At 45.4% G+C, this 22,966-nt stretch overlaps 1 protein-coding gene, 1 long non-coding RNA gene and 3 other non-coding genes across 5 annotated transcripts; 3 read left to right on the forward strand and 2 right to left on the reverse strand.

Annotated features, from left to right (window-relative positions):
- Positions 1 to 3,313: 3,313 nt before the first annotated feature.
- LOC125526457 (uncharacterized) lies at positions 3,314 to 5,692 on the reverse strand. Its single transcript, XR_007291685.2, has 2 exons — positions 5,326 to 5,692; positions 3,314 to 4,653 (listed from the first exon to the last, which is right to left on the reverse strand). It is a non-coding gene; the product is annotated as an uncharacterized LOC125526457 (long non-coding RNA).
- A 5,063-nt stretch (positions 5,693 to 10,755) lies between these two features.
- LOC125526460 (small nucleolar RNA R12) lies at positions 10,756 to 10,840 on the forward strand. The gene has a single exon (XR_007291688.1). It is a non-coding gene; the product is annotated as a small nucleolar RNA R12 (small nucleolar RNA).
- Positions 10,841 to 10,930: 90 nt separating this feature from the next.
- On the forward strand, positions 10,931 to 11,010 carry LOC125526459 (small nucleolar RNA R12). The gene has a single exon (XR_007291687.2). It is a non-coding gene; the product is annotated as a small nucleolar RNA R12 (small nucleolar RNA).
- A 55-nt stretch (positions 11,011 to 11,065) lies between these two features.
- LOC125526458 (small nucleolar RNA SNORD24) lies at positions 11,066 to 11,152 on the forward strand. Its single transcript, XR_007291686.1, has one exon. It is a non-coding gene; the product is annotated as a small nucleolar RNA SNORD24 (small nucleolar RNA).
- A 6,981-nt stretch (positions 11,153 to 18,133) lies between these two features.
- LOC147963813 (F-box protein At1g11270-like) lies at positions 18,134 to 19,276 on the reverse strand. The gene has a single exon (XM_087526693.1). The coding sequence runs from the start codon at positions 19,274 to 19,276 to the stop codon at positions 18,134 to 18,136; it is 1,143 nt and encodes a 380-aa protein (XP_087382819.1).
- Positions 19,277 to 22,966: the final 3,690 nt, after the last annotated feature.

Here is a 22,966-nt window from a genome sequence, read left to right on the forward strand (position 1 = left end):
CAATTTCATGTACAACAATCTCCTGTACCGAATCAATCTCATGTATCAAATTGAAATTATTGTTTCATGTACCTGTACATCAAACATTATTGAATCGAATGATTCATGTACTACAGTAGTATATCATAACTAAATTTTGACAGCACCAATTGATATCCAGTGCCAAATTTTGACAACAATTGTGTGAACATCATAGCTAAAATTTGACAGCAACACAATGATATTCGGTGCAAAAAAATTTAAATTTTGATAGCAAGAAAGTGATATTCAGTGCCAAATTTTGACAACATTTTTGTGGTCATCACAACTAAAGTTTGACAGCAAGACAGTGATATTCAGTACCAAATTATTGACGGCAACACTATAAATAGGTCTAGTACATAACATGACAGCCAAATACTTAAGTTCAAGGTACATCACATCCAAATGTTCATTACATTAATAATAACAAGTCTGGTAATCAAAATAGTCCTCTAAGCAAAAGATCAAGTTCATTGATGAACTTAGGTGCATTTTCATCAAGTTCAGACATGAATGGTTCATTGACAGCATCCTCAGCTAGCTCCGCTTCATAGTCACATGATGTATCCTTCTCTCTGTGATCATCCACTTCTTTATCTATGTTTGTCTCGAACAAATCATCGTCCCCATCTCTATATCAAAGTCACTATCATAGAAATCCTCATCAGTCTCTGAATCTGCTGTTGCTGTGTCTACTCCACCTTCCTCCTCTATTTCTTCATCACCACAACCTGATGATGATCCTTCCCCAAATAACCTCCTTCCTCTCCTATCATTTGGCACACTTCTTTCCTCATCTTGGATATTTTTATCATTTAGCATAATGTCATCTCTCATAACTCTGTTAAGTGTCTCTCCATGGTCTACAATCAGCAACAAATTCTTGTGCTCTGTAGTTGGTGCTATCATTGCAAGGATGTCGGCAGCACACTTTATCTCTCTTAGTCCATCACCCAATGTCTTTCCCGGCTGACACCAAAACACATCAAGCTTTACACTCTTTCTGTCATACCCTAGCTGCTGCAGAAAATCATCAATCCATAAAATGGACCAAGTATCACTGTCACAGTTGTCAAACCAGTCAACTTCATAATCCTTGTATGTGCTGTTGCTGTCAGTTCCACAAAAGAAGCCTCTGCGGTGAATCTGAACTCAGAAAAGACCATCAAAAGCACCTGCAATGCAAAGAAGAAGTAATTAGTTCACTCTTACCTCAGCTTACAACACACAATTTAGTAAACAAAACAAAATTCAGTTAACTCTAAATGATGTTAACTTTAGTTAATAATTCATTTAGCATCAGTAAATATGGATAAATAAGTGGTAAGAACACTATCTTAACAGCATAGAATTCACTTCATAAAACACTTGCAGTAAACAACCCAAAATTGATAAAACAAACAAATTATTGGCAGAGAGTCTCCCGCTGTGTTGGTATGATAGACTCACACACACACACAGGTTGCTCGGTGGAATTTCTGGAAGAAACAAGGAAGATCTAGCAGAGTAAGAAACAGAGCACACATACACACGAGCAACCTTTGGTACGAATGCCTTCCGCTTTTTTCTGCCTACCAACTAATGGTTAGGGTCTGGGCAGGAAGAGATTCAGCTCGTCTATGAGGATGATTTTATGCCCCATGTCAATGAATGAAAGTCCGTTCTTTCGCAGATAATGAAAAAGAAAAAAGTGTGTCACGGATACCGCTACGCCCAAGCCCACCAACGACGCCGACCGGCCCAAGAGGAACAAGAAGCCCAACCGGCTTTTCGACCCGGCCACCTGGGAGCTGTGATAGGTGGTTAAGTAGGTCCTGGACCGGATGAGAGGGGCACGATTGAGTAATAGACTGAACCCACTTCTCCAAACCCCAGTTCTCTGTCTCGTGTATCTCCTCCTCCTTCCTCCTCCTCAAACCCTAGCCTCAATTCCCCTGTAATCTGGCACAATTTGTTCGATGGAGTAAGAGGGATGTAACAAAGTGCCACAGGATGGATGGCTGTCATGGGGAGGAAGAGGTTCCTAGTGGTTCAGACGAGTTCTTGTCTTTACAGAGCAGAGTAGGGACATCTGAAGGCTGAGTGGCTCTGCAGCTATGAGCTACGGGTGTGATAAATTAAGGTAAGGCTCAATTGCATAATGCACACCAAAGATCTCTGTAAGCATATGCCAGGAGTTAATCTTCCATCATATAAAGAATGTGTACCAAAGATTTGAAGGCAACATCATATACGGGTGTGTATGTCTGCTCTGTTTCTTACAAAATTGTCCAGGCAACAAATGCCCTTTGCTTGCTGGCTGCTTACAGAAACTCACCCAACAAGTACTGACTAGCTTACACTATGCACGTACATACATGTTCACTGATCAAAATTGAGTGTGTACCTACTAGTCAAAATTCAGTTAAGCAAGTGTCAAAAAATTCAGTTAAGCGTCCAACATTCAGTTAAGCATCTGTCAAAAAGTTCAGGAATGCTACTGCCATCAAGTTTAGTAATGCTACTGTTAAATTTTCAGTATACCTACTTCATATTTCTAATAAGATCAAATCGACCATCCTCTATGTCATCAAATCTGCATTTTTTTGTCCATCACAAATACCAAAAAAGAGGTGCCTTTCTAACCCACGCATTACCTAAGAACAAACATCAGTTTCAAATCCTAAAGTGTCATTGCGCATTAGGGGAATAACCTAAACACAACTAAGAATCATCACAGCAGCACCATGACATACATATCCTAGTTCCTGTCGCGCCATACATACATTTAAAAACCTACAGAAACCAGGAGACAGAGGGGCAGAGGAGACGACGCAATTCTCACCATATGGAGGAGCTGCATCGCCGAGAGCTCGCCGACGAGGCACCGCCATTCGCGCCTGCGACGATCAATGGTGCCGTCACGATCCACCCAGGCGGCGGCACCGAACGATCGAACTAGGAGAGAGACGACGAGAAGAGCCCGAGGCAGATCATGACACAGGCGGGATGTTAGGATATGGGCGGGCTGCTGTGTCCCACCGGCTCAGGGGCTTATGTGCGAAAAATAAACAGATCAAAGGGGGTTTCTGTGATATTTCACCCAGCCGCGTGGCCACATGCCTCTGTGCGCGATGGCACTCGCTGACATTGGGTCCCGCAGCCACGCTGGCATCTAGTCAGCAGCGCGGACGTATGAAAACGTGATTCGAACCGTATTTGCACCAGAAAGCCAAGTTTTTGCACCAAATCGGTGTATTCTTCAAGTTCGTGCACTAAACTGAACATTGGTAGCAAGTTTAGACACCATTGATGTAATTACCTCAAAATTATACCATACTCTTCAAGCATAACTAAATTTACATTTCAAACTGGGCCATCATAGATGGAACACAACACAAGAGGCATGCATACATATCGACTGATACATGGGAGGATCATTTTCAGTACATGACTGGCAAGACTGGGACCTAAGGACTAATACGATCACTGCTCAACAAGCATTGCTATTAAAAATGGGTCAGGAACTGTAAGGAAGGGAAGTCTGGACTATCTTGATGGCACATGACATGAAAGCCCTGTCCTTTCCTCCAGTTCGAGCTTCAGTTGAGCACAAGCACGCGTAGGTGTATGCTCAACAAAAGAATTAAAATTATCCTGCAGAGAAATTCTTGCAGCTATAAGGAAGGGAAGTCTTCGGTAAACACCTCCTCTCTCCATTTGCAGTCCTGATGCTTCCGCTGGTCAGAGGGCAGCATACATCTACAAAATACAAGAACAATGTTATAGTTCACATTACAAGGCAAGAACTAGGAAATAATTATGTTCTCTGGTGGATTAAAAGTTTGTAAAGATTTGAATTATAGTTCAGTCATGTGCATACATTTCTATATTGCTTGGTGAGTAGTAGCTTGCACATAATAGTTATGTGAACCATGATAATTCTGTTAATTTCCACCCAGTTTACCACTACAGTTTCTACACTACTGTAACAAAAATATAATAGCTGTAAGTATACAAGGAGAGTGTTATTGCATAATTTAGAAGAAAAATATGTTTGTTTTCCACTAAGGAAAGAGATGTAATGTTGTCTAATTTATGGTTCGGAGTAGAATGGAATCGTACCTGGTACCAAACGAATGTGAAATGAAAACAACAATTTATACTTACTGAAGCCCTAAAAACTCAAACAGAAACCCTACTCTTGGGTGCCCTGTTTACAAAAAAATCTACTGAAATGAGATGCGATTGGTTAATCAGGTGAAAGAGATGCATATATTTCTTCAACACAATGCAAAAGTGAAAGGAAATGCACAACCAAAGTTCCAGAGACATACCACACACCAAAGAATGATTCTAACTCAACTTATTTGTAAGATGCTTCAGATTGTAGCCACAATAAATTGGAAGAGGTTACTTCAAATTGAAGAAAGCGCAGTCTCACAGAAGTTGTAGCAGCAATGGAATGCTAGTTCTCCCAAAAATTGGTAACATGTTTTAATACTCTGAAGCCGCTCTGGCCGATGCTATGTTTCCTGAACAAATGTCACACAAAAAACCGTGCCAGCAGAGCAGAGAAGTGAAACACGGGACTAATAAACGGATGTAGACGATGCCACCGCCGAGCTCCAGTATGTTACTCGCATGATAAATCTGTAGGAATTGAAATATAATGGCATTTTTTACAAACAAATGAGGAAGACCAAAGAATTAATACATTGTTTCACTAGAAAATACTACCATGATTTTAGTTTCAATGGAAGTACTGAAAAATAGATAGGGCTCTGCAAAATCGTTGGAGTGGCACATATTGCAGTGTTACTGAATTTCAGCATTGTGCCAACAAGCACTTCACGTTCAGGTAATTGAACAGGCACATGAAATTACTTTGTACTCATGTATCATTCAAATTGATGAAAGTTGAGTAGTTGACAGTACGAGTAGGCAACCACGAGAAATTGTATGAGATGGCAGCAGACAAGAAGTGTCAGGATTCATAGGTGACATTCTTCTACTATCTCTATTCAGGACAATAAACAACCTGCAGAGCCAGCCACAGATAGATAATATTGTTGACAGTGCGACACTACTACTACTCATGATTCAGGAGAGCACACTTATCCTAGAATATTGCAATCAGGATGTAATTGTTGACAATATCAACCAATTATAAAAAAAATGCCTAATTGCTCAAAAAAATCTAATGTAAGCAAGATATAGCAAGTTTTTTCATTGATTAATTTTCCTCCGCATGGACACAGATATATCCCCAGATTTTACCCCAAAATTAGCATAAAGAGAACGATGGGGGATTGAGGACAGTACCGAGGCGAGTTTGTTCCCCCGCAACCGCAGCTTAGCACATGGCGAGGTCCGTTCAAAGCAGCCGGACCGCCGCTGACGAGACGGCGAAGAGCCGTCGGAGCGCAGATGGAACGGTACCTACATGGAGCGTATATGGAGCGTACTCGCCCAGCTAGGCACCGGATCTGTACCTCTGTTCGCAAAAAAAAAAAGGATCTGTACCTCCACCACCGTCAGCGAGATAGAGGGAGATGGACGAGAGGGTAGGTCCAGGAGGGAGCTGCGACGCCATTAGGGTTGAGAGGTGCCCGTGCTACTGCCGGCCGCAGAGGGGATCGTGTTTGGAGGAGAAGGGCATCGAAAGCAAATTAACCTGAGTCGAGGGCCCTTTTTGCTAACTGTCCGCACAGATTGCTCCACCATCTCCTGTACCGTCTATCTTCAATCCGAGAGCCCAGAATGCTTTTTCTATTTTTGCACCCTATACTCAGCTTTTATCCTAGTCGCTCCCTTTATAATGTGGATGGCACAAATCGCAATGCTTGGAGCAAACAACATTATGTCTTGAAAAGCAAGTTTGTATTACGTACATGTTTTCATGTCACAAAATGACAAGTTGGCCATCTAGTTATGAATTGTTGGGGCAAAAAAGCAAGTTTCTATTATACGGTTGCTTCCAGATAATTGAATATATTATGTGCAAATTTTAAGGCATGTATGCACTAATAGTGTAAGAACTTTTTTTTTACCAAAACACGAGCAACTATATACTTGAACTACCAAGCGGTCAGCTTGGTAAGCTACCTACAATAATTTGCAATAAAAAACTATATACTTTTCTTGCACATAATATTCATTATGGATGGTCAAACTACCAGTTCGTGAGAGAAAATCAGGTCACACGACAATGAAAAAAGATACACAATTGTTTTTCTAAAAATATCGGCGCATAGTCTCCAAATATCGGCACAATTGTTTTTCTAAATATCGTCTGATGATACACAAGCCACTATACAACTAGGAACATGTTATCAAACAAAAAAGTCTCAACTTATTGGCCCGAGCTAGAAAAGCATGTTCATACCACAAAACTTGATATTTTTTTTGGTGACTTGAAGTCGCTTCTCAAAAATAATTGGTGGAATATGCCCGTCAGGGACCTGGTTCTGAACATCCCATCATGAGAAACACAACAGTGAAAATGGATTTTGATAGTTTCAAAACAAAATGAATTTTGATTTGGATTCTCAGTTTGAAAGCAATGCATTTTTTATGTTTTATTTAACAGTAAACTCCTCCATGCATATGTGCCGGAGCGGGCCCAGCCCTAAATTTCAATGGGGACCCAAGAGAGTGGGGCACATTTTATTTTGCTAACTTGGGGGCCGAGTAGTACATAAACTGGGCTTCAAAGCTAGAAAAATAGAAGGTTGGGAGAATTGAGCCGCAGATTCGTCTCGCAACCGGGGCTGCGGGTTTGGGGCACTGGATTCGCTACTGGCCGGTGGTGCGGAAGAGAGCTTGGTTGCACGGATTTGCTACCGGCCAAGGGCAATCTCTCTAGTGGTTTCAGTCTGCTTTGATTTTAGGTGACAACCCATATGTTAGATTAAATCGTGGATTTACTTTTTTAGATGAATAATGATTATAGTTTGTCGTCGTCGTCCGAGTCAGATGATTCTGACATAGAGAATATGCTTTTTTTGACGATGATGTAGATCACCTCGTCGTGTTGCATTTTGTCCAAAAATTTGAGGCCGACAAGAAGAGAAAGCGCCAAGGATCGACGTTTGGTCGTCTTTACATTTCGCGCAACTGAGATCTCGGTCATACCATGCTCATGGAAGATTACTTTGATTAGGTACCAACTTATCCGGCTCACCTCTTCCGTAGGTGTTATCAAACGCGTAGATCTCTTTTTATTCTTATAGCAATTTTATGTTTTTTCACTCGTGAAGAAATGCCGCCGGTTTGCTTGGGTTTAGTTAATACCAAAAGACATCAACGACGATGAGAGTGATAGCATATGACGTTATGACTGGTTACACTGATGAGTATCTTCACATTGAAGAAGATACCGCGCTCAAATGTGTGCAGGTGTTTGCTAAGGTTTTAATCTGGGTTTTTGGTCCCGAGTATCTCCGAGCTTCCAATGAGGAGGACACAAAGAAGTTGATGGCGAAGAATGAAGTAAGAGGATGGCCGGACATGCTTGGGAGTGTGGATTGCATGCATTGAAGGTGGAAGAACTGCCCTACGGCTATAAACGTGATCCCACTATTGTACTCGAGGCCGTGGCTTCACATGACTTGGATTTGGCATTGCTTCTTTGGATTGCCGGGTTCTCTTAAAGATGTAATTGTATTGTAGAGATCACCGGCGGAGCTACAGCAAGGCCAAATGGGCCGTGGCCCGCCCAGCCCACGTTGGCCCATGTTTAAGCTTGGCCCATGTTGGCCCGCCCAGCTCATGGCCAAAACTGTGAAGAGTAGACAATAAATTGGGCCTTGCCTAAAAACAGACAATAAATTGGGCCTTTTGAGATAAAAAAATGGGTTTCCTTCAGCTTGGCCCATGTTGGCCCGCCCAGCTCATGGCCAAAACTGTGAAGAGTAGACAATAAATTGGGCCTTGCCTAAAAACAGACAATAAATTGGGCCTTTTGAGATAAAAAATGGGTTTCCTTCAGCTTGGCCCATGTTGGCCCGCCCAGCTCATGGCCAAAACTGTGAAGAGTAGACAATAAATTGGGCCTTGCCTAAAAACAAACAATAAATTGGGCCTTTTGAGATAAAAAAATGGGTTTCCTTCAGCTTGGCCCATGTTGGCCCGCCCAGCTCATGGCCAAAACTGTGAAGAGTAGACAATAAATTGGGCCTTGCCTAAAAACAGACAATAAATTGGGCCTTTTGAGATAAAAAAATGGGTTTCCTTCAGCTTGGCCCATGTTGGCCCGCCCAGCTCATGGCCAAAGCTGTGAAGAGTAGACAATAAATTGGGCCTTGCCTAAAAACAGACAATAAATTGGGCCTTTTGAGATAAAAAAATGGGTTTCCTTCAGCTTGGCCCATGTTGGCCCGCCCAGCTCATGGCCAAAACTGTGAAGAGTAGACAATAAATTGGGCCTTGCCTAAAAACAGACAATAAATTGGGCCTTTTGAGATAAAAAAAATGGGTTTCCTTCAGCTTGGCCCATGTTGGCCCGCCCAGCTCATGGCCAAAGCTGTGAAGAGTAGACAATAAATTGGGCCTTGCCTAAAAACAGACAATAAACTGGGCCTTTTGAGATAAAAAAAATGGGTTTCCTTCAGCTTGGCCCATGTTGGCCCGCCCAGCTCATGGCCAAAACTGTGAAGAGTAGACAATAAATTGGGCCTTGCCTAAAAACAGACAATAAATTGGGCCTTTTGAGATAAAAAAATGGGTTTCCTTCAGCTTGGCCCATGTTGGCCCGCCCAGCTCATGGCCAAAACTGTGAAGAGTAGACAATAAATTGGGCCTTGCCTAAAAACAGACAATAAATTGGGCCTTTTGAGATAAAAAAATGGGTTTCCTTCAGCTTGGCCCATGTTGGCCCGCCCAGCTCATGGCCAAAACTGTGAAGAGTAGACAATAAATTGGGCCTTGCCTAAAAACAGACAATAAATTGGGCCTTTTGAGATAAAAAAATGGGTTTCCTTCAGCTTGGCCCATGTTGGCCCGCCCAGCTCATGGCCAAAACTGTGAAGAGTAGACAATAAATTGGGCCTTGCCTAAAAACAGACAATAAATTGGGCCTTTTGAGATAAAAAAATGGGTTTCCTTCAGCTTGGCCCATGTTGGCCCGCCCAGCTCATGGCCAAAACTGTGAAGAGTAGACAATAAATTGGGCCTTGCCTAAAAACAGACAATAAATTGGGCCTTTTGAGATAAAAAAATGGGTTTCCTTCAGCTTGGCCCATGTTGGCCCGCCCAGCTCATGGCCAAAACTGTGAAGAGTAGACAATAAATTGGGCCTTGCCTAAAAACAGACAATAAATTGGGCCTTTTGAGATAAAAAAATGGGTTTCCTTCAGCTTGGCCCATGTTGGCCCGCCCAGCTCATGGCCAAAACTGTGAAGAGTAGACAATAAATTGGGCCTTGCCTAAAAACAGACAATAAATTGGGCCTTTTGAGATAAAAAAATGGGTTTCCTTCAGCTTGGCCCATGTTGGCCCGCCCAGCTCATGGCCAAAGCTGTGAAGAGTAGACAATAAATTGGGCCTTGCCTAAAAACAGACAATAAATTGGGCCTTTTGAGATAAAAAAATGGGTTTCCTTCAGCTTGGCCCATGTTGGCCCGCCCAACTAGTTATCTGTAGCTCCGCCACTGGTAGAGATCACATTTTTTTGCTCGGCTTTGCTAGTGGAGATGCTCCGGCTTGCAACTACATTGTCAATGAACATGACTATATCATAGGATATTATTTGGTTGGTGATATCTATCCTTCCTTCGTGGTCAACATTTATGAAACCATCAGTAGCCAAAAAGGCAAGAATCAAACTATTTATGCCCAAGCACAAGAAGCACGCAGAAAGGATATTGAGAAGGCATTCAATGTGTTGCAAGCTCGGTTTGTCATTGTTTTTCTGAGATAAGAATTCCGTCTCAAATATCATGACTGCGTGTGTAATTCTGCACAACATGATTATCGATGATGAGAGGGATCTAAACTTAAGAGCTTCTATGACAATATTGATAGCTTTGTTTTTTTAGGATCAATGATATTGATACATTTTTCTTTGAGACGACATAATATTGTTAGTTTATTTCTTTTGAGTTTGACATAATATTGATAGTTTTTTTAGGGGTTGATAGTTTTTTTTTGAGACCTCATAATATTGATACCCATGTCAAGCCCAACAGAACCTGAATCGGATACTCGCATTTCTGGATCGTCACGGACCACCAACCTCGGTCCAGCCTTTCATGGGCCGTAGCCCATGTACACATGCACCACGAGTCCAAACCCTAGCCCGTTAGTACCCACAACAGCAACCAGCCAGGACGGCTACAAATACCGGATCCCCGAACTCCCTTTCTTCCACCGCCGCCGGCAGCCAATCTCATCACTCCCTTCCCCGATCTAGGGTTTGTTCCTCGTTTTGAGCCTTCTTGATTTTCATTTGCCGTGCTTCATCGTTTATTCCTCTCCGACGTTGATCTGCTTTTCCTGTCTCGTTCATCTGTTCTTGGCCTAAAATTGCAATTGTTCGCTGCGAATCTGCGGCGAGGAATCTATCCTTAGGCGAGATCGAACCGAAGGGGAAAGCACTTTCCTAGCTCTCCCCGTCTGCTTTTTAAGCTCCGGCCGTCCTCTGTTCATCCAGGATTTGCCGGTGACAAAGCAGATAAACTTCTCTGCAAATAATATTCTTTTGGTACTGCATCTCCGTCTCTGTTTGGAGTGTTATTTCGACCAATGGCGTGGCTAGGTGTGACGAAGAAAATCATTCGGATTCCCATTGATTTGTGTTAACAAATGTGAGATCTTAAACCAGCTACTTCTGACCTAAAGTCGTGCCATAAGCCATCTCTCTGTATCGGTTTTCTAGAGAATTTTCTCTGCTTTCTTGATTTGTTTTGGTGCTATGTCCAATCGTATGGTGAGGATGAAGAAGAAAATCGTTCGGATTCCCATTGATAATATAAATATGAGATCTTTAACCAGCTACTTCTGACTCAAATCGTACAATCTGCCATCTGGTTGTTTTTGCGGTGCTTTTACTTGTTTTTCTTGGAGCCAGTGATGTTATCAAAATATTTGCTACTCTTGATGGGGCAATAAGCCCCGTCTGATGACCACAGCCACCAAGATCTCTGAGGCCCTGTAGAATCATCTTTGTTATTTTTGTCGATTCTTCGGACAGCTCCACATGAAAATCCTTAGATGCATCTAATCTGGACATTTTTCTACTATAGTTTCAATTGGTAGGCTGTATGAGGTGACAGGGGATTTATATCATCTTAATCATCTGGTAGCTATAGATTGAGATTCAGGCCCAGTTCTTTTGGCTGATCTCTCAGAATTCTGAGAATTGGAACTCCTAAACAAAATAGGTTTAAGATTCTGAGAGAATTTGTGGAAATGTTTGATTCTCATCATTCTGGGTGAACCGGCCAAAAGCAGGCCTCAAACTTTGTTTTGTCAACAAGTGGAACTATGCTCTTTGGGGCAGTTAACCACAGTGCGAGTTGTGGTTTGGGACTGGCCGGACAATGCCTCAGGAATAGCTCTGTTGACGAACAGTGGCGGTTAACTTTGAAGCAAATAATTTCCAAACTGTACCGAGTTTGTTGGTTACATCCTTTCTACAAGGAGAGAAGCTGACAATTGGGAGAGATACTTTCTTTTTTTATGGCTAACAAAGGAATGATGAGGAATTAGAATGCAGGAATTTTATCAAAAAATAAATACATCTTATATAATGAAACGGAGTATGTTGGGATAAAAATGTGTCCGATCATTCCTTATATGAAGCCCTATTAACATTTTTTTAAGGAAATGCCATTAACCAAACATTTCTCATAAACAACTCCTAAAAATAAAAAATGCCATATTCTGAATTATGGAAAATATCAATAGAACTTTATAACTTCCATTTCTCTAATTTACAAATTTACAATGTGTTCAAAACCAAAAAAAGCTAGTGATCTTATCACTTAAATTTATACCGTCATGTCGGGGCGGATGCCACTACATGCTGGCGGCCGCCCCTTCGCTCGAAGCAGGGGCTTTGGGTACATGCACCTCAAATGGATGTCTGGATTTTGTGGGACAGAGAAACTGGCATGCGTTGTTGTCGTCGGTGCGTCTAACTGGGCCATCGCATCCTGAATTGTTCTAAAATTTAGCCAAATTTAACTCAAATAGACATGACAAACTAATTTAAAAACCTTTGGCAAGTCCAGTCCAGCACATTCTTAAACAAACCAAACATTAAAATGACAAAAAAAACTAAGCTTGTCCTCGTCGTCCTCGTCGTCGGTTTGTTTAACAGTTTTGCTAAAGCACAATCCTATATCATTGAGCTTACGTTGAGATTGATGTGGATTTTTTTTTTCTTTTTTTTCCTCTTCATGCTTAATTCACTCACTTAGATATGCAATAAATAGGGCATATGTTTAATTGTTCTTACTGGTAAGGTTGATGTATGGCATTCTCATCATGCGCCAATCCTGATGTCTGCAACCTGTTCGGCGCGGCCTTTGATCTTGATGAGACTCGAAGCCAAGACGGCTGAGGCCCCTTCATGCTTCATGGCTGGCCATGAGGCATTGCCGACCCCTACGCGCTTATACTAATCCTAGACTCTCTAGAAATTCTCATGTTAATTAGATTTTATAAGCCGTTAATTTGGTAGGACCGAATTATTACGGCGTAGATTGACTCATGAATTCCCTTAAAAAAACACCCAAGAAATTGTTATGTTAATTAGATTTTACAAGCCATTAATTTGGTTGAACCGATTTATTACGGTGTAGATCGACTCATGAATTCCCTTTAAAAAACCAATTTGTACACCATCTGGTCGGAGTTGTTACGGCCATGCAGAAAAATAAATAATGATCCGTTTGCGAGTTATCACGATCGTGTGAGTTGTAGTCACCTTGGCCTCTCTCCCCGTGAAAGCAAAAAGATAGAAAATTTGAACGACATCTTCTCCTATTTATCCCTCCTTCATCGAGCAGTCCGAGCTCTGAGCGCCTTCGCCATAGGGCGTGATGCCTCTTTACACGTCGACGGCCGGACGTACTCTCCGTTCAGATCATACGTCTCTAAACATACTGCCTCCAAAAACTGTTTGGAAAAATTAGCACGTATATAAATATCAACAGATTACTTGCCTACAAACTGGAATATACGGTGGTAATCCTTCAGCCCCTCAAATCTCAGGTCTGATCTCTTATCAATGTCACATGTTTTATCTCAATGGTACTCGGTGATGTATATATGGAATTGGGTCTGATCTCTTCTCAATGCTTCATGCTTTATCTCGGAGGTAATTGGTGATACATATATATATGGATTGATGGATATGTAGGATTACTGGATGCACAGTTAGATACTTGCTGATAAATAGATGCAACAGATAGATGCATACATGGATGATTGGCTTCTGAAGTATGATTAGAGAGATCAAGATATATGCATACACGGATGATTGGATTCTGAAGTATGATTAGAGAGATCAATGATCTATCGCACCCTACCTACGCAAGATGACATGGGCAACACTTTCCCACAAGACCACACATTCTTGGAGGATTATGACCTAGAAGAAGATGAAGTGGACATTGACAGAGAGCCTTTGTTTTTCAAAGACGAGCTCTCCACCCAAGCTAATGCAAACAAAAAGCACCAAAGCATTTAGACAGACATACACACACGATGAGGACAAGCTCCTTTGTTAATGTTGAAGGGACATTGGACAAGACCCCAATTTCAGAGCTGAGCAAAAGGCATCAACCTTTTAGCTACGTGTTCATCGCGAATATCATGAATGCAAGAAGTTTGCGCCATACAAGAGGTGTCCCTCTCGAAGCGTTGGAGGGTAATACAACAAGAATGCAACAAGTTTTGAGAGACGTCTCGTGAGTGGCCTTGACATTAAGGACATGGTATACATGTGCCCTTGACATTAAGGACATGGTATACATGTGCCCATCTTGGTCTCCTTTGTTGCATGCTTGCTTGTCTCCTTGCTTGTCAATTTGCCCATATGCTTGCTTGTCCATTTTCCCATATGCCATTTGCCCATATGCTTGCGTGCTCTTCATTTGTAGGCATTCCAAACGCCTAACATGGGAACAAGTCGCTCAAGTTCACCCGTTGTTGGATGGTCATCAACGGTGATGAGAAGCTCAAGGCACAATATGCTGCCCTCCTGGCGTGTGGAAGGAAGGAAGCCGTCGAGGAGGGCGAGGAAGAGAAGCCGCGGCCAAGGGGAAAGACCATGACTGAGATGTGTGCCAGCCGCTGCCAAGTGCGCCAATATGAATTGTATGGTGTTTTTTTGGAGGCTGGCATGTATGCCGGCCGCTGGCATGGCACCGACATGAGCTCTGGGCGATAGCATAGCCGTTGGCATGATCAATGGTAGCTTGCTTTTCCCAAATTCATATGGTTTTCCGCGGGACGTAAATTGGCTCGGTCGGTTGGACGCATGGCCAACCCAAACACAGGAGGGGGCGAACGAGCTGATCCAAACGAACAAAAAGTGAACAAAGTATTATTAATAAAACAGCCATCCTCTTAATAATAAAAATGCAATGCTGCTAAAATCAAAATGGCACACTCTTAATAAATATAACTACCATTTGAGAATTTGAGAAAGTAAAAATAATAATCCAAAAATGCCATGAATAATCGATAACATTTCCTAAAAGCTTGCCGCGGGGGCGTGGCATTGCAAAGAGACCTAGAAATTATCATGGTACCTATTAATTTTTTTCTAGATGTTCAGATTCATACCTATTAAATTTATCATGAAAAATGTTTTTTTCTAATAAAAGGGAATTTAGCTTCAAAGGATATACATTTGTTTGCATGTGTACATAGAACCTGCTTCCGTCCAAATGGTAAAGCCTGCGCACCCCTCTGCAGGCCGTCTTCAGTTTTGAGTCTTCTTGCCCTCAATTTTTTTGGCAGCTAACGTTTTTGTTAAGGGAAACGTTTCGGGATCAGCCGGTCGCTCTGGTGGCCCACACATTGCACTACGTCCCTTACCTTATCTTTTCCCCACACCACACCACATCTAAATTTTATCCTCTCCCACTTTCCTACCTCGTCGCCGCCCAATCTTCTCGGCTCTTCTCCCCGACCTCTCCTACATCAAGCTCCACGGGCTCTCCGGCGAACACGCCATGCTGCTGATGTGAGGATAAGCCATGGCCTGTGAGCTCATAGAATTAGGGGCGGCCATGGCCTGTGAGCTCTCACTGCAAAATACGGCGGGGGCGGCGAGTGATCCCATGGCCGGTGCTGCAAACGAGGTGGCTGCCGGTGGATTGGACGGCGAGGTCGTTGTCGTCGCGCTTCCCCCCACCAACCCCGCCCCCCTCCCCTTTGCTGTGCCGTCGGACGCCCGTGCTGTGAGACAACAACTGAAGTGGCCATGTGGTGTCGCGAGCATCACCAATTGCCGGCGATGTCAACCAGCAGACGCCGGTGAGGGAGATGCGAGCATTTGGTGCTGCAACGGGTGAGTTTTTTGGCTGGAACCAGACCGGCAAAAAGCTGCAATCAATAGTAGTCGACGGTGGAGCACCGTCGACTAAGGCCCTCCGAGGCTACAGACGGCAAGTGTTTTTACTGGAAACGGTAAAAAGAAAGCTACATCCACGCATGACCGGTGCTGGAACTGCACGACCGTCGAGTCGTTTTGCTGGCACCGGCTTGTTGTTTTGCTATACAACCGGCAAAAGGTTTGCTGGATCCGGCGAGATTATTTCATTTGCAACCGTTGGCGTTGACGCATTTTTGCTAGAACCATAATGATTTTTTGCTGGAATAGTTTTGTTTTTTGCTACCACCAGTGAAACCCTGTTTTGTTGCCGTGTTTTGCTGCTGCACACGGTGGTGGAAGCCGGCGTCGGCGGCGAGCAGAGGCTGCGACAGCGGGGTGCTGCAACACGCCTCGTGCTGGAACCAGCCCATGAAAAGCTGCAAACAACATAAGCTGGATCATGCATTTTAATTTTTGCTGGAACCAGCGCATTTATTTGATGCAACCGGCTAGTTTGTTTGCTACTTTGAACTCTCTTGAAGTTTTCTGTTGTGGTTGTTTTTGTTGGAACCTTTGTCATTTTTGGCTGGAAGCGGCCATTATTTTTGCTTCAACTGATCATTGGAGATTTTTGTCGTTCAATTTTTTTAATTGAAACATGACGCCTCTAGTTGACGACGGCGAGCCGGATCCGACAACACGATTTTTTTTGTTGCGACCATGGGACCTTGGCCTAGAATAGGCAGGCATTAGAGCTGCATCTCAATATCCCATGGTGACGGCGCCCTGGGATCTACTGGTAGCCGTGTTGCCATCTCGGCGATGGGGGCGGGACCTCACTGGTGCTCGCCGGTCAGGGCCATGGTGGGGGCCACACGTTACCCACGGCCACGAGTGTGGGATGGGGGTGGGAGGTGGTGGGGGACGGCGCTACGCGATGGCGAGGGGCCGAGGGCCTGTTTTTTTTCTCGCGAGCGGCGTGGGGAAGAAGATGTCACGGGGGAAGGACCAAATCCAACGGCGCACAAAGGGGTGAATCGGGTGGCTGTGGTGTGACTGGCCGAAATTTCGGCCGGCACACCGGCGCCTATCGCTGGCCTTTTGTTAAACATAAATAAGTATTTAGCTATATATAATAGAAAACGGTTTATTATCAACCAAATAAAACAAGAGAAGGTAAGCCACGCCGACTGGTGGACACATATCCCTGTGCACATGTCAGCGTTCGGTCCAACCTTATCTTCCCGCATGTTTCGATCCGCCACTTATTTCTTCCCCTCCCCTTTCCCATCTCTGCTTGTCACGCCCGGCCACTCCACCCACTGCTACTACGAACTAGAGGAGGAGGGCGACTACACCTCTTGTTACATCTCCACTGCACAGCTGCGCCGCCGCCACGGGCTTCCTCGCAACAGCCTGTCGCTGGCGTGCTGCGATCGAGCACCGTACCGAACACCGGTGGTTGCGTTGCACTGAAGCTTTTTTTGCAACCGGCCATCGAAGGTGCTGCAATGGAGCTTCAATGGGGTAATGGTGCTGCGATGGAGCTCCGCCGCACGACAGTGGTGCTGTACTGAAGCTTTCGCCAGCAACCATCAGGGAGTTGCGATGGAGCATCGCCGCGCGGCGGCAACGCTGCAGTGAAGCTTTCATCGGCGTCCGTCGAGGGTTCTGCGATGGAGCATCGTCGCGCTGGTGTTGGGCGTTGCAGTGAAACATCGCTGGTGGCCGGCCGGTGCTGCGATGAAGCACCGTCGTGCCAGCGTCAGCTCTGCAGTGAAACATCACTGGCTGCGTCGAGGGCTGCGATGGAGCGCGCGCTGCACATGTGTTTGGCGCTGCAGGGAAGTGTCGGCGGCGGCCATCGGTGAAGCATCGCTGCGCTTCCGGCGAGGGTGCGGCTCCAGCCGCAAGCCGGGCAGCTTTGCTTCCCACGACGACACGCTTCGATTGCTCCCCCGTTGCGACTTCGATGAGAGGAGGGGACGGCCCCACGAGATGGCGTTGACCGAATCCAACCGTGGACACACACATTAGCAAGCATGCAGCAACAACTAATCATGTGGACACGCACATGTAACCCTGACCTGAATTGGGTTCAAACCATATGTGGGAAATAGTTTGGATGGTTTGGCTTGAAAACGCTAGCAGTTTGGACTGTAGCACTTAAAGTTTGGATTGGTTTGGTTGGTGGGTTGGATTGGGTTTAGTTTGGATTACAAACTATTCCCAGGTTTATTTCTTCTTTAAAAAAAAGACAATGATATGCATGTAAAACCTAATCTCTCCCTAATAATAAAGCACGGATTGTGCTTTCCAAAGAAAGAAAATGCATTAGCCAAATAAAGCAGGCAATGAAGTAGCGATGTCCGTGAAGTAGCAAGTGCCCGTTACACCACCACACTACCATTGATTCTCCAAATAAACAAATGTATGCTAGGAACAATTCGAAGCTCTGCATAAAAATTTCAAAGGCGAGTCCGACGATGTCTTTACAAACCAATACGTGTCGGCAAATAATACTCCATTATTCGTGAAAAACACTTTGAAATTGGGCAGAATCACACCTAGAGGTGAGCACTAGATCTTGTTCAAGACAAAACGGTCCAAGTGCAAACTGCAAAGACCAACTTTTTCAGTAGTGTCGTCTAATCTCCGTATCGTTGTACATGTGTTAGTGGCAGGATCGTAGGCTCGAAGCAAGTGTCCTTGTCCATGGAAAAAACAGTAGAATATCAACTTGCCACCATCATGTGTGACCCTCAATGGCATGTAATAATAGGACGAAGGGGCTGCCGGGATCGAGTACGCTTTGATCCAAGAGTCATCAGCACGGAGCCATACGTTGGTGCAGTTGTGATTACTCGTTGCTTGCGTCTCCGATTGAATCACACACAAGAAGCCGTTGAGCTCCGCTATGCGGACCGATTGTGTACCATTCCACCACGCCTCGGGGCTTGATGTTATCGGCGGGCCTTTTATGGCCGGCTTCCACTCTTCGCTCTCGAGGTCAAAGCGAAGTAAGCCGTCATCGTCTAGCTTCCTTGAGACCATGAAGTACATGACGCCATTGGCGGTGACACGAGAGCTTCCATTATTGATGCGAATTGGGGGCAGCTTCGACCTCCTCCACCCCGCGTTGTCTCCTAGAGTGAAGACCTCGAAGGTCTGGTTGTTCACGAGGCGTACCATCTTGTACTCACCGGACGGGATGGCGCGACCGAAACCAAACATGATGTAGAACCCGAACATTTGCATCGGCGAAGAATAGGCGAGCACCTTTCCGGTGGCCGGATCGATCACGCGAGAGGAAGAAACTTCGGCGACGCCGACGAGCTCATCCGTGCTCGTGGAGAGCAACGTGTGGCCACCTGCGCCCTTGGTCACCGTCACAACATTGCCATCCATGTCCATCAGGCGCAGATCGCGGCCTCCGCCGGCGTGCTCCGAGGAGGAGGAGGTGATGGTGACGAGGAGCGGCTCGGCGTGGCGCGATCTGTGAGCGGCGAGGAAGGCCTGATCGGAGATGAGCGCGTGCCACCCCCTTGACGCGCACCGGAAGCGGCACGCGGACTTCACCGGCACCCTGGACAGGACGTCGAAGATGAGCTCCTCCGGCAGCGGTGCGCAAGCGCCCGTGGCAGCCGGCGCGGGCTTGCTGGTCGCCGCAGGAGAGCTGAGACTACCGTGACGGCGACGTTCAGGCGAGTGCCGTGGCATCATGGTGGTGCGCGGCGGTAGACGGGAGGGACTATCGATGGGGGATGAGGGTTTGATGCACCGAGAAGTTTGTTAAGGTCGTTGTGATCTACTACGCACGTACCTCCAGAATTATTTGAGGTATAATTTTTTTTCGGGGAATTTCAGAGAGCTTTATTAATGAAAAGCATTCGCTGGTCAGTCAGTCAGAAGGCTGCTAACCAGGAAGTTAGGTGTGGAGTCCAGCCAGCTTTCGGTCATATCAAGCGTACATGCACGCTTGGCACACAGGTATGCAGGACCATTAGCGGCTCTTATTACATGAGAAATATGAAAAGACAAAAAGCTAGCAGAGAGCTCTCTAATTTCTGAAAGTATCGGTGCTACAACCGAACGATCAGTGTACGCTAGAGTTCCAGAGGTTAACTGCCTCAAGACAGTCGGATTCCAGTCGCACGTGCGTGTAGCCTCGAAGCTTCGCGAAGATGACACCCTCACCTAGGGCTAGCACTTCAGGAATGAAAGGATCTGTGACCCCAAGGTGGGGTTTGCACCATGCGCCCATGAATGCCGAGGAAGAGCGGGCTACTCCCCCCATGCCGGCGTTGCCGGCATCGCGGTGTGTTGCAGCATCCGTGTTGATCGTAACAGTATCTCCTTCAGGGGGCCGCCAGCCATGACCCGGCAGCGGTATGAAGCTCTGTCGGGGAATTTCCAACAACGCCAGGTCCTCCCGAATGCATCGAACCGAGGCAGCTGGATCTATAATCTCCTGATCATGAGTCCGTCTGTTGTGGGACATCCAGATAGCCCACATGACAGTAATGATAGTGGCACGTTCCTTGTCTGTGAATTGCATGTCACACAGAATGTCACGTGCCCAAGAGCTGGGATGGAGTCGTGGCAAATTAATCTCAAAGAGTAATCTCGCCTCTTCCCAGAAACGCCTTGCATGCGAGCAGTGGACAAGAGCATGCATCAAGTCCTCATTCATGGCAAGGCACAGCTTACATAAACTTGTGTCTTTGATATGACAGTGTTGTAGAGTAGATTCATCCGGGATGATACCTTTGATTACCCTCCACCAGAATACTCTAACTTTTGGAACAACTTTGAGTTTCCATAAGCAGCTCCACATCTGCTCCTCATTCATTGATGGCCCCGCTACCTGCCCTTCTTCTAGAGCTAAACGCTCGTTTTGATTCACTAGAGCTCGGCAGGCTGTTTTAACGGAGTAGATGCCGGGTCTTTTATGTGCCCAAGCAAGGAAATCCTCCCCGCCTCCCTGACGGAGGGGGATGTTGAGTATCGCTTCCGCGTCCGGTGCGATAAATGACGTTCATATTAGATCATGCTTCCATGTCCAGTTATCTGTGTCAATGAGGTCAGCGACCATATTGACAGTGGAAGATGGTGGTCTGAACATGGGCTTCATAGAAACCGTTGATGGGATCCACCGATCGTCCCATATCGAGGTAGAGGCCCCGTCACCAATACGTTTAACAAGGCCAGCACTGAGAGCTGCGCGCCCGGCTATGATTGCCCTCCATATGGCTGAAGCAGATTTTGGAGTTGATGCTTGCATAAAATCACAGTCCGGAAAATACCTCCCCTTCATCACTCTGGTGCATAGAGCGTCCGGATTTGTGAGAAACCTCCATCCGTGCTTCCCAAGAAGCGCTAGGTTAAACCGTCGCAAGTCTCGGAAACCCATGCCTCCTTTAATTTTTGGTGTAGCAAGTTTATCCCAGGATATCCAATGAAGAGAGCGTCGATCAACCGAACTTCCCCACCAGAATTTTGCCATGTTTGAGGTCAAATCCTTGCACACTTTTTTGGTCAGCAGAAAACAGGACATGCTAAACGTCGGTATAGCTTGCACAATAGATTTGATCAAAGTCTCCCTGCCTGCACAAGCAAATAGTCGTTCAGACCAGCCCTGCATTTTCCCCCTCGCTCGGTCCCCAATGTGTTCAAAGGTTCCACTTGTGATTCTTCCAACTGGCAGTGGGTAGACCGAGATATCGCTCGGAAAAAAGCTTCTGATTGTACATTCAAAAGCTGTTTGAGACTCCCTCATAAGGCCGCAGGTGTGTTTGGGCTGAAGTAGATAGAGCTTTTAGCTCGGTTTACACACTGGCCAGATGCCTCACCATAAATCATAAGGATTTCGTTCAGGCGAGATGCACTTTCCGCGCTTGCCTTGATGAAAATCAAGCTATCATCAGCAAACAACAGGTGACTTACCCATGGGGCTCTGAATCCCACACGGATGCCCCGATCAATGTGGTTACCATAATACTTCAGCAGTGACGAGAATCCCTCGGCGCAGAGCAAAAAAAGATATGGAGACACGGGGCAACCCTGCCGAAGTCCTCTCGAAGGAGTGAAGTAAGGCAATAATTCTCCATTAACTCGAACAGAGAAGCGAACGGATGTGACACATTTCATAATGAGTCTGACCAGGGTACCAGCAAACCCAAGTCTTAAAAGCATGGCTTCGAGGAAATGCCACTCTACTCGATTGTAAGCTTTCATCATGTCCAATTTGATTGCACATGAGAAGTTTTTTCCTTTCTTTCGCCTCTTCATCGTATGCACACTCTCAAATGCCACAAGGACATTGTCAGTGATCAGGCGACCTGGAACAAATGCACTTTGCTCTTCATTTATTATTTCATCCATGCAGGGCCTCAACCGATTAGTTATCGCTTTAACGGCGATTTTATAGAGAACTGGGCACAATGCAATGGGTCGGTACTGAGCAATATTCTGTGGATGACATACCTTAGGGATTAATGTGATGGACGTGTCATTTAGTCCTGCCGGTAGTTCACCACCATTCAAAAAATCAAGCACAGTTGGTATAATGTCATGCTTCAAGAGCTCCCAGTGGCGCTGATAAAAGCCTGTGGTGAACCCATCTACCCCAGGTGCTTTGGACGCGGCCATCTGGAATAAAGCATCATGCACCTCTGAAGCTTCGAAGGGTTTGCACAGTAGGTGGTTCATCGCCGGCGTTACCTTGTGTGGCACATGTGATAACAACTCATCACGGTTACTATATCCTTGAGATGTGTGTAGGTTTTGATAGAACGCAAGGATTTCTTCTTTATCCTCATCTCCTGAAGCGCAGACAGAACCATCCGACCGCTGCAAGTTGGTTATCTTGTTTAATCGTTTGCGCTGCTTTGCTTGCGCTTGGAAATAGGCCGTATTGCGGTCTCCCTCGCGCAACCAAGGAACACGGGACCGTTGTTTCAACCATATCTCCTCCAATTTGAGTGCTTCTCGGAGTTTTGACATAGTAGTTTTCTCCTCCTCTGACGGGCCTCGTCCAACTGACTGGCATCGTAGTCTGTAAAGCCGCTTCTGTAGTTGTCGGACAGTCCTTGTCAAGGAACCAAATTCTTGGGCACCCCAGGGCTTGAGCGTCTGCTCTAGAGCCGCGAGGGAGTCCATGACACCCTGCAGACCCGGCTGTCTAGCTTGGCCGCGCCAAGTTTAAGCCACCAGGTGATCATAATCACTATGAGACTGCCAAATATTCTCATAGCGAAAAGGTTTCGAAGTATGTGTGTTGCCGTTGGGGAATTGGTGACGCATATCTAGCAGTACAAAGCAGTGATCCGACTCAACTGAACAGACATGGCGCACTTTAACATACTCGAATTTCTGTCTGAATCCCTCATTAGCAAAGGCCCGGTCTAACCG

Source organism: Triticum urartu, chromosome 6A (genome assembly GCF_056163025.1).
Source record: "Triticum urartu cultivar PI428250 chromosome 6A, HENAU_Tu73, whole genome shotgun sequence".
NCBI lineage: Eukaryota > Viridiplantae > Streptophyta > Magnoliopsida > Poales > Poaceae > Triticum > Triticum urartu.